General features: G+C 43.4%; 1 protein-coding gene across 2 annotated transcripts in view; it reads right to left on the reverse strand.

The window, feature by feature from the left end:
* PID1 (phosphotyrosine interaction domain containing 1) overlaps positions 1-12,541 on the reverse strand; it is a 91,801-nt gene that overhangs the window by 47,072 nt on the left and 32,188 nt on the right. For both annotated transcript variants that reach the window (XM_054835462.1, XM_054835463.1), the window contains exon 2: positions 5,921-6,067. In XM_054835462.1, coding sequence (XP_054691437.1) covers positions 5,921-6,067 — 147 coding nt within the window. The remainder of the gene's footprint in view (positions 1-5,920; positions 6,068-12,541) is intronic.

Raw genomic sequence — 12,541 nt, forward strand, 5'->3', positions numbered from 1 at the left:
GCCACCACCAAGCCACGCTGTGTGGGCTGCATGAAGCTGGGAGGATGGTTCATCCATTTGGACATTTTCTGAATGTCAAGGGGCCACCAGGCCCAGGAGATGAGGAGCTCACTGTCTCCTGAAAGCTACAGCAATAATGGATTTGGCCACAACCATGGCTGAGCTCATTAGGATGGGACACAAGTGGCAGAGGTTGCATAGGACAGAAATGCTGGGCAAAACAGCTTGGGAAAGTCTGATCTAGAGCAGAAAAAAACCCCCAAAACCCCCAAGAACAACAGTCTCAGTTTTAAAAGTGCAACGACCAATAAAAGCAGCAACACAGCGTTAATAAATTTGCTGTAGAGGCATCTAGGGTAGAGCAGAAATGGGGTATTTTGCAAGCATGTGGTAAGAGAGCGTCCTACTGCAAGGCCTTTGCAATCAAAATTAACAAGGCAGAAAACCAAAAATAGGTAGTAATATCTGAGCAGATGTTACTCCTAAATGACTCTCTTACACAAGGAATTAGAATCAGGCTTAGCAGGGCAATTTTAAGACGTTTTATTTATTAAATAAGTATCCCAGTGAGAAACATTTTATTTCTATGGATCATAATCAGATCCCGATCGCTTGCTATTCATCCTATAAACTTATTACGAACTTTTCCCTTGCAGACTAACTTCCAGCCTCCACTACACTGGTGTAAATCCTGTTGCTCAAAGCGTGTTGAGACAGTTCCACGTAGGGCCCACAGCTGATGGCATGCGTTGTCGCTAATGGTGACAGTTACTTTTGAGAAAAGAAGAAAAGCGGGATAAAGACAGAAGTGAAAATGAAACGAAAGCAGCCAGCAAGGCCAGGAGAGGAGCGGCAGCAAGGGCAGCAGGCTGCCCCACTGGCTTGGTGAAAGGGCGCAGGGCTGCGGCGGGAGGGCAGGCTGCAGGAACGCCGAGGCAAGCCCATGGTATCGCACAGGTTGAGGCGGCTCAGGCACTGCCCGGCTCTCCCAGAAAACACATCAAATCCAGTTAACAGGTTGACACAAGTGTAACATCATCGAGTGTGTCTTGGAGTTGCACTAGTCCAGCTCGGTGCCCAACTGCTGACACTACACTGCCCCAGGGAGGCCCAGCCATGGCCACGGCCCCTTGCTGCTGTACGGGCACCAAATAAACCCCACTGTAATCACCACCCTGCAGCAAGCTTAGTACAGGAGCCATTTTCTCTTTGCCTTGTGGGTGAAGCAATTAAGCTATTCTGAAAGACCAAGCTCCATTTATTTAGATTACTTCTTTGCCATATTTTAAGTATCAGTATGTGCAAAACTTGATTTTAAAATGCCACTTTAATGCCATTTATACAAATTGCTAACCAAGCCTTTTGTCGATCTTCAACTAAGATAGACTATTGCAGAAATTTCAACATCATACCTTCCACAAAGCCTGAATTAATAACCTCACCAACTCAGTCCAGTAGGACAGGCAAGCAATGTGTATCATGCCTGCAAACGCTGTATCATTAATATATATTGTCCCATGTAATAAAAGCATACTCTTAAGAATGCAATTATTTGCACCATTTATGTTCCTCTCATCTCAGCCTCCCCAGCTGCCGAGAAAAGCTTGTCCACTGGTGGGAACTGGAGGAATAAGATTGCCTGACCCAGGTGGATAAAACGAGCTACTGATTGTTCAACACTGACTTCACTTTGAAGAATCTTCCAATAGGAGAAAAAAATTAAACCTATGACACCACTTCAAAAATCACAGGCAGCGTTTTTAACCTCTGTCCTTTTGCATTACTGCAACAGTGCCTGGAAAAGCTACAGCAGAAGAGACAGAGTCATTTAGGCAGTTCCCTTCATGCCGCCACCGTAGCTCAAAGGGACAGAAATCAAGAAACATTAGAATCAGTGTAAGCCGATTAGGACGTTAAGGAAGAATAAACCACACAGAACTTAAACAAAATCTGTTAAAAGGCACAGAGAAAGCACACATTTCTGAGTAGAGCGCAACTTATTTTCTGGAGATACTCCAGATTTTTAGTTTCCATCTGGTGGTACTTAGTGGTGTGATAAGGGAAGAGGAGGTTTCCAGCTGAAACACAAGAGTGCACAATATTTGACATGAAAGACCTACAAGCAGGACAGCCACAGTCTAATCAAAATCCTTAGGATGTGAACAAGGATGGACACATTATAACATACACACATCTAAATCACACTCATGCCTGTATACAGAAACATGCTCTATTTAATTAAGAGCAAATTAGTAACCTGTGATTGAAAGCGTGGTCCAGCTGGGAAGAACAAAAGACTTATCCTCACTCTGTTCTGTCCTTCCCCAGCACAGGGTGGTTCAGCTTAAGGTGAGACTCGCCATTTACACGTATACAACAAGCCAGCTGGGTTTTTTCATTCTTCGTAACAGCTACCGACTGTAACGCTTGGTGCTCCAGCATTCACAAATGCCACATCCATCGCAGGGAAGAGGCAGGACACACGTGGGTGCTCAACCGTGGCTGCCAGAGAGATGACAACCCTCTGGCACTGCATCCCACTGCCCTGCTTTAGCAGTCTCAGCTGGAAGAGGATGAGAAGCTGGGGTTCTTCTCGGGCCAGAGACCTGCCTCTCACCTAACGTACACCATGGCTCAAATGAAAGCAAACAAACCCCCAGGAAAAACCTAGAGTCCAAGTGCTTTATTGTACCCGGAAATCCTGTTCTGCCGAGTGGGGCTGTGACAGTCCAAGCACAGGGTGCAGGGCTGTCACTGCCCATTGGCAAACAGGTCTGGTGGGAAAGGAGGGCAAGTGGGGCAAGTTCCCTCGGGAACTACAGCCTCCACGTCAACCACTGGGTCACTGAGCAACAAGCACCACAAACTCCAAAACATGCGTGCCTAAAGCTCTGTGCTGCAAATCAATGCAAATAGTATCTATTTCTCCTGTTTGGTGAAATCATGCCCATGAGTCTAGAAGGGTGGGCAGCCAGCCCAAACAGGCAGGTGTAGACATGCAGTAACGGGAGGAACGAGTCTTAAGCCTTCTGTTGTAAATAACAAAATTATATTTTATGAAACAAGATGGTAATAAAGGTGCATCAGATCTGGAATTGGACAGGAAAGAGAAGCTCTCTGAATTTTTTCAATTATTTAACTTCCCATTTTTGTGGGGGTTGCCCCTAGATTACTTCAGGCCAGACATTGCTATTCTTAAAACCATCCCATTCAGTTACAGAATGAGATTGGATCTCAGCAAAAGAGTTTTGTTTCTTCAGGATTCAGCAGCTAACGTCAAATGAAAGAGAAGAGAGAAGCCTGTCTTGTGATGAAAGGACAAGGAAAAGAGCAATCACATAAGAAAACCAATGCCCAGACCTCTGAACAGCAAAGCAATTGCATGTGTCAAGTTCCCATAACGCGATGGTGCCAGCTGAGGCTTATGTTAAAGCTGCGCAATAAAATTAGATGTCTGGAGCCTCTGTCAGAAGAATGATGCTATCTCATTAATGGGATTACATAGAAAAATTGGAGGGATTTCAGTCAAGAGGAATAAAACAATTAAGGATCAAAAGAGTGTGACTCATGAATGAAAGCAAAAACTGGATCCCATGCTCTTGTCTGACAAGCCCACGTCTCAGAACCGGAGAGGCTTGGTGGTACCAGAGACACCACATCATCTTCCCCCTTACACCTGGAATAACAGTGATAGATCAGACCCCACAGAGCAAAAACTTGTATTATAAAATACTGGCTTTGTTATGGCAACACTATTATTGTATCACTCAGCAAGAAACTAATAATCAGAAGGGAAAGGGGAGAAGAAGGCTAATTGCCTATAAGCAGCTAGAGGATACAAGCCCCATAAGAGAAGAATACATTTAGTCAGAAAAAGAGAGAGGGGAAAAAAAGAAAGAGATTGTGACTAGAGAGACTGGGTAAAATCAGCCCTTCAGTTAATGACTGGAGAGGATTTCTTAGCCATAGGAACAACATATATGTGGAATCATCTTCCCAAGGGGGGGTGCTGTAAATCAGAATTGCTGAATGGTGTGAAGAGGTGCTGGCCACCACCCCAAAAACACCACCGTGAGATCCAGCACTGGCAGGAGGTGAACTAGCTGCAGGGGGAAGGGGAGAAGGAGAAACAGGGCAAGCAGGAAAAGGGGAGCGTTGTGGCAGCAGATGTTCCCTCGTCACCACTACTATGTTACATTGCAGGAAAAATAAATGAATAAATAAAAGAGATCTCTAAATATAGAATGAGATTCTCTTCACTGAGGGGTTCAACATCTCTCTGCAATCCATCTTCTTCCAGTTGAAGGACTGTAGGCTAAGTAAAAAGGTTCATTTAAATTCTACACACATTCACAGAGATAAACTGATTTCAGAAAGCATTATTATGTCTGAACTCTCTCACTAGGGGTGAAAGCCAGATACTTTGTAAACCATTTTTATGATAGCTAATATTCTCTAAAAATTCATTAGATGTCAACATAAAGGACAAAAGACATCACCACGGAAGAGCAGATGCTACGAGCTACCATACAAAGCATATTAAGGTCACTTGCCCTGCGTTCCTCTGTGTAAGCACAGGGCAGCACTGCTTCAACACCCAGCAGTGGTCTTCTTTCTTGGCTATCGTGAGAGGCAAAAAGTCAAAAAAAAAATACACTTCCCAAGAAGAAACTTTGCTGAGGAAGTGCCAGATCTGGAGGTGCCCAAGCAAAGCCCTTCACAGCACACCCACAGCCCGTGCCATCCACACAGTGCGCCAAGAGAAGCAGAGGAACACACCAGGAAGCAATGTCTTCCAACCCCATCTTACTCGCATCAGATCCTCCAACGAGGAAGAGTGTGTGCGCACATGTGTGTGAATACACACTGGCAGGGGAGGGAGTTAGGACATTTAATTGCACTTTGGACCTTACCCAGTACATGTAGCATCAGGCAACGGCTCTTCCAGAGCTGGCACTTTACAGAGCAGCGGAGGCTGATGCCCAGTTTTCTCCATTTTCACCAAGACCCTCGAAGGCAGGTGGATACTCCCCACAACTGACAGCTGGGCTTGGGTGAAGGGGACTTGGCTGCCAAGCCCCGACTGGCAGCACAGGCCAAACTGGTACCCAGCTCAGTCTGCAAGGCCGCCCATGGCTCTGCAAGGCTAGACGAGCTCTGCGACCAAGGAAAATGGCTCCAACAGAAGCAGCAAACAGAGCAGATTTGTTTGCTATTTTTATATGGTTTCTTACCACAGAAGAACACACTCGAAGCTCTTAAGCCATCAAACTTTAAAGAGCTTTTTCAGAAGCTGTGCTTTGATGTATCTGGGCAAATTCATCCTGTTGCTTAACAAAATCAAGATCTAAGTCTCCTCCCTGCCTCTTTTTTTTCATCTGGGCAAATTCATCCTGTTGCTTAACAAAATCAAGATCTAAGTCGCCTCCTGGCCTCTTTTTTTTTTCTTTTTTTGTCTCTTTAAAAAAAAAAAAACCACAAAAAACCCCCACAAAAAACCCAAAAAGCCCCCTCCAAAAAACCAAACTAACCTCAAGTTTTAAGCTGCAATCCTATTTCAGTAGGTATATACCTCTGTTAATACAGATTGCTAAATGCAAATACACAGCATTTGGCCCTTCATCTCCCATCTCAGCACTAGCACTTACAGAAACAATGGCAGTGTTTACAACAAGCGATGTTCCTCCATGCTTTGCCTTCAGCCACACAACCCAAACCTTTACCTGAAGCACAAAATTTCTGATCTGAAATGCCCAATTACTTTTTTGATTTACAAACTTTATAGTAATAGCAGCAGTTAATGGGATTTCCAGAACAACAACAGTGACCATGGTGGTTACTTCGGACTCTTTAGAGTCCTCACACATACACGGGACATGTCCACAGTGGTCTCGTTCCTTAAGTTTATACTCCTGAGTACCTTGCATCCAGTGTGAGTCCGGGTCTTCATGAGGGGAGTTGTGGTGCACAGCTCAATGGCTTCTGGTTCGTGGAAGATCACTGTTGGGAGAGGCTCCTTCCGAAGAGTTAGGACATTCAACTTAGTCTTTAACATGGTCTGAAAGTGCTAAAGAAAGAAAGAAAAGCAATTATCTCCAGTTCTGGTGCAGAAAAATGAGAGTTAGTAGTTGGACGCATCTGCACGTTTCACTTGCTGTTCAGTGCCTTGGAAATTTCCGTGGGGCGAGTTAAGAAGTTTTATACCTTAAGAAAGTAAATACCCATTATGACTATTAGCAATTTGGAGACTGTTTTTAATTTAAAAAGGTATACATACAGAAAATGAGAGGATTCATTAGAATCCATGTATGTCCCAAAAAGGGTCTAAATTCAACGTCTGATCACCGCCAGGCATATTCTAAAACTGTTCATAGAGCCAGATCCTCTACTAATGACCATATGGAGGGAAGAACAGGGGATCAAAGACCATTCAAAGAACTATGGATTCATCCATTCTGGTTTTCTTTCCTCTATACTTAAATTTCATCCCATTGACCTTAGTAGATGTTACCATTCCCACTGAGCTGAATGCCTCATCAGTTTGCCTTTAGCATGTGAATTTTAAATTCTCTTCCTTTGTAAGCAATAGTTCTTCTAGTCTCCACTGTAAATGCCACTACTGGTACTAACCAACAGATGTCATTCAAAACTTGTCACTTGCTATAACAGACAAGAAATAACCCCCCAGGCTTGGGTGAAGAACTATCCAAGTGGACAGTAATGTTGTTGAATGAAGAGTTTCTCAGCAATTGCTTAGAGTGAAGAAAGTCAACCCTTGAAAGATTTCCAGAACAATTTTGTGGAATCAGGGGGGTCAGAGAAACTTATCAACATTTAGATGTTTCTTTGAACTGACCTTCATTTGAGAAACATTTTCGCTTGCTATTACGTATCTAAGGGGGGAAACATGCAGATATGAAGCAAATCAATGCAGTATTCCCAGCTAGTAACATCCTACAGCACTATCTAAAGAAATATGCATTTATTAAAGCTTCATAACTTCACTCTTAGAAATCAGCAGTTAGTAGCCCTATGCGCGATGACTCCAGATTACTTTCATCAAAACCAAACCATTTGTTCTGACTTTTGATGGGAGATTAACTTGTTTTGCAGCCACCCCTTTCCTCAGCCTCCCCTTCACCCCTGCGAGGCAGACAAACATCGTGGGGTCTGGCTGGCAGAAAGAGAGATGCTAAGTGATTTCCCAGAACCATACAAGAAGTCTCTATCAGAGCTAGAAAATCAACTCAGGTCCTTGCTTTTCAGTCCTGTGCTTTAGGCGAGGAGAGCGCCTATTAAACATTTTATTTATACACAGGGGACGAATCAACTATTTAGTTTCATGAGAACTTTTGTGGATTTGAGTAGTCGATTGAAAATACATGATAATTTCTTGGAAATACGCTTCCTAGTTAATTCATAAGTACTTTATCATTAACTAACTGAAAGCCCGTTAATACACTTCTAAAACAGCTTAATCTTTAGCTCATCAGTGTTTAGGTCTACTAATTGTTACGATACTGGACCTACAGTACCTTAAATACTCTCATAAGCATATTCAAGGCATAAATGCTAACAGTCTGTGAAAATAGTACTTGTTTTCCTACCTCACGCATGAAGTTACAGCCTGTTACAGCAATATTTCAGGTCCTCTGTGCTGTTTGTACAAGCATTCAAGTTTCCATCCCAGTGAAGAAATCTACTCATATTATTTTTCATCTGGCTCCTATTATGCATTATCCCATTCACTGTCCCGAACACAGCTCCAGCAAAAGAGTACTCCATTTAAGATGATTTTACATTAAAGAATATTCTTTGGTGCATGTTTCTGAATCTAACAGAGCTCTTTCCCAGCCAGGATTACTAACCTCACTGAGAAAACCTATTTCATTTTACCTTTCAGTTGCGATTAACCGCCTTTTGTCTGGAGTTGCCTAGGCTTCTCCGGCGAAGTTGTTAGCAAAGGCTAAACAACAGACAACCAGCCATGACGAGTGTAAAGCAAGCTCCAAGTTTGAGATCCTGAGCTTGGAGGAGCACGGCTGATCACCAACGGCAGTGCTAGGCTTGCTGGTCCCATTAAGTAACTGCTATCTACTACAGCTGTGGTTATCTCTATTAGCTTGGCTTGCTTTGATATACAGGCTCTAGGTCTGCTAACTTACTGCAGAGGTGGTACTTCTGGAGGAGAAAATACACAGAAGAGAGAGGGTGCTGGAGAGCTGCCGTGAGCAGGTCGTGGTGATTCCCCACCTGTGACTGGCCCCTTTTCAAGCACGGGGAAATGCCATCTCCAAGGTCATCCGCTGCCTTGCGCGTGGAGGGGATGGGAGAGGAAGGCAGAGGTGGAACACTTACCTAGATGTATTTTTAGCCTGAAGTTGTACTATTTTGCTGGTGGGCCAACTTTTGATCAAACCAGAGATAATTGTTGCAAAATACCAGGCTGAAGAAGATCCTATTCTAGCATTTAACTTCTCCCTCCCTCTGTTTCCATAGATGATCTGTTTACAGAGGTTCTCAAATAAAGAACACCTCCATTAGATACTCAATGGATGAAAAAACTCCATTTAGCCTCTCCGAGTACTGAGCTTGGACCTCCAAAATGGTGTTTCTCCTCTGCTAGCATCTCTATCAACTTCAGTGGGACTACTGACAGAGCACAATTTGACCAAAATGAGGAAAGCTATGACAATTATCTACTTTTTTTCATGTTTTAACAACCACATATACAGCCTTAAACAAGGAAAAGACTACTCTCTGCCTTACAAAGGCAATTCAATACTTGTACGAGCAGCAAGTTGGAGTGGTTGGGTGCCAAAAACGCTAGAGCACTACTGGCAGCAGACAGATAATTAGTTGCCAGAGAAGTGCAGGACGGAATGGGGGTGGACACAGAAATAGCCTTTTGCTTTGGACTCATGGCTAGCGCTGCGCTCCCTGCACACAGGTCATATGATGGCTGCCATAAGAAAATCAAGTCTCTGCCAGGAGACATCATGCAGTGAGCCCCCAAATAAGCAAGTTATTTAAACGCATGCCTAACTTTCACTGTGTGAGCAGTCCCAGTAAAGCACACGTGGGTAGTCAATGGGATTATTCATGTGCTTTAAACCAAGAACAGGATAAAGTGCTTCGCTGAACCCATTTTTTAGTTTCCACTCCAAACTGGCACCTCCTGCGGAAACTGTTGGCAAATGCTCACCTATAACAGTAGCCAATGTATTTTTTGAGAAGAGGCATTAGCTCTCCACTGCTGTGAACCCAGAATATGTCTTTAAAGTGCTTTAAGTTCACAAAGTTCTTGAAAAGCATGACTTTGGCAATTCAGTGAAAAAAGGTTCAGGGAACATTATAGCATTCACATTTCACGAGCCAGAACCACTAAGTTCATTTGGTAGCTCTTATACTGAAAACTATCAAAAGAAGAGATTCATAACTGGCATGACTATAACAGCTCAAAACTGCCTATCATTCATCCTTATCCATTTAGATGGTGCTGCCGATACAGACTTTACATTTGAAAGAAATGCAAGGAGCAACATAACAGTAAGATATCGGCAGCAAGTTTTAAAACTCCTTGAGCAAACAAAATAGCTTAATTGACAAAGAAAGGATCAGAGCTGCAATTGGCATTGTATTTTCCTACTTGCTGAACATGAAATCAGAGTAAAATTTAAGTAAAGCCCCTAATAACATTGGAAAATTATCTCAATAGAAAACCATAGTTTTGCTTATTCAAGAATTCAAGTTCCATCCTTTCCTTCTGCTTAGTTTACCAGTCTTAATGGCATCCTTTCCCCCTATAGAAGAAAACTGAAGGGTGTATAACGGGTAGCCCAAACCCGTCACAGGCCAAGACTGTCACTATAGAGGTACCATATATACTTGCCTCCTTGGTGACTTTCAAAGTGCTCCCTATTTCAACCCTGTCATCACTCACTCTCTTAGCTCCAGGTTAATTGAACATAAGAATCAAGAACTTCTAAATTGTTTTCAACATATATTTTGTTATCAGCTCAACAGTCACACGTTAGCTCTAGAGTAACTATTTCACAACATTATGTGCAAATTTTAGGTGCTACGTATTTAGTCCAAGCACAATTTCTGTTGCTGTTAAAACTAAAAATTAACGTCATTTGGGTTTCGGTTTAGTTTTTCAGCAAAAATACAGTCACTTCCACTGCTCAGGCCAAATGTCTTGGAGAAAACAGCTGTGACTCTATACAATTAAACTTGCCTTGGAGGAGAAAGTATGCACTGACAATTTGTAATAATAACACTTAACACTTCTGCGCAGCTCTTCATCTTCAGGTCTTAACTAAAGAGTCACTGCTGTTCACAATATTGAGTACTCAGCAGTCAAGCCTGGGCTAGTGGATCTTTTCATTCTCATAATTGAAGTGAAGATTCCAATTCAATAAATCTAAGAAAGGGTTACACACTGGATGTGAATATAAAAATAAACGTCAAGAGGAGACTAACTCATTGTAATCTGTAATCTAGCAATTAGGGATGAGCAAACCAAACAGAGTTTACAGGCTAATCAGGTTGTGACATGGTGAGTGTAAGAAAAAGTCTTCAGCACCTTCGCCCTCAGCCCCCGTTCTCTCTTAACGTCAGCACTACAGCCAACACACAACTGCATAAACTGGCATCACGTTTCCAGATGACCTGTATTTGGCCAAATTTTGCCAAAGACACACATTGAGTGCAAACCCCAAAACGTTAACTTGTGAAAAAGAGTTCTTTTAAAAGTTCAAAGCCTCTGAAAGAGTGCTTTGCCAGAATGGGAAGCAATCCTCTGTGCAACTCATCCTCCTACAGCATATACAGAGAAATTCCCAGGTCAGATCCATGTTAGAGCATCAGCAAAAGATCAGTCCCTGGGAAATTCAAAAATAACCTCTATAATTTACTACCTCAGTGCAAGTACTTTCCTCTACCTTTGAAATCCATTCAGTTCTGGAATGAAACTAAAACTTTTCAACAGCATCCCACAGCAAGACACAGCAGCCTCGGAGGGAAAAGACACAGCCAAGTGCAATGAGCAGCAAGAGAATTTTAGAAAGTCCAATGTCCCTTTTTGCCTATTCCCAGTGGAATTTGACCAACGTATCCAGTCTGTAGATACAAGCCTCCATTCTCTTACTCATGGTCAGAGGAGATGACAACACAGTAGTCCTTTAGCAATATGGTTAGACCATCAGTGGATGAGCACAGCTGTGACCTGAGGACCACCCCATCCCAAGCCTCTAGCTTTTTGGCAAGAAAATAATTCTGATACTGTTCATATGAAAACTTATCCATTTCAAGGCTTTGTTTTGTTTAAAGCAAATGCTTTAAACAGTGCAGATAAATGTCACATCTGATCCATTTCTTGTTAAACAAATATTGCTAATACAGTTTAAATACTTTCCCCTCCCCCATATTAAACTTTACTGTGCTGTATTTATTTATCCTTTACTAGCAGTTCATATAAACACTGTACTGAACACTACAATAAAACCCTCTACAGAGGGGATGGAAGCACTTACCAAAGTCAGAAATCATCCCATCAGCAGCCTGCTCTGTAATACAAAACTGACTGGCATGCACAAATCCAAGATCATGTCATGACTCTCTATGCTTAAGGAGATCCGGCCCAAGTAATCTTCTTGACACCGATCCAGCTCCAGAAATCTGGTTATTAAGAGCCTATCTCATCTAGCATGTTGAGAGCTATATTTTGCCAGCCTATCAAACCAAATCCATTCAATCTCTTTCCGGTAACAGATGCTACTTAGGTGAAAAAGCAGATAACTACGTCTGAATATACATCTCTCAACTGCGAAGAAACGGCAACGGGCATGAGGGGACGACGGACTCGCCTGCGGGTGCCCTGTGACACAGTTTGGAAGTAGAGGAGCTCGGGCAGGCCCACGCTGAGGGCATGTCACCCCCAAGGATCATGGGGTAAAGCATCTGGGAAACATGGTGCCACAGAAGCAAGCAAGCTAGTAAAAAAAAACAAAAAATATAGCTACCTTTGCCACCCCTCCATGTGCCTAGCACCACCCTGCATGGTTGCACGCTAGAAACTGAGCCAGTGCCTGCCACCATTGCCCCTCCTCACGTCCCCCTGCTCCTACCACGCTCCTGCCAGACAGCATAGAGGAGAGACCGGGCAACGGGGAGCCTTTTGGAGAAAAGGGTAATCTGCATTTACCAGGGTAAGCTCAAATCTGCGTGACCGGACACCGAGCAGAAGATGGCATCAAAGCAAGGCGTGAGACTGGGGAAAGGGAAGCACAGGAGAGGCAGCGCCCGGCGTGCTGCAAGCAACGCTCCCTGCTGCCAGGCACACGGACCCGCCTGCGCTTCTCCTGCCGTTACTCGACATAACGGGAGCCAGGGATAAAGCTCTGATGGAGAAACCTGTAATATACACAATCACTGGATAGATGAAGGGAAGGGGGACACAGGTTTGCAGACAGAAAAGCAGGACGAGGACACAGGGAACCTTTTTAGGATGGCAAGCCCAGCCGCAGCGTATGGTGCG

The sequence above is a fragment of the Grus americana genome, chromosome 9 (assembly GCF_028858705.1).
Source record: "Grus americana isolate bGruAme1 chromosome 9, bGruAme1.mat, whole genome shotgun sequence".
Classification (NCBI taxonomy): domain Eukaryota; kingdom Metazoa; phylum Chordata; class Aves; order Gruiformes; family Gruidae; genus Grus; species Grus americana.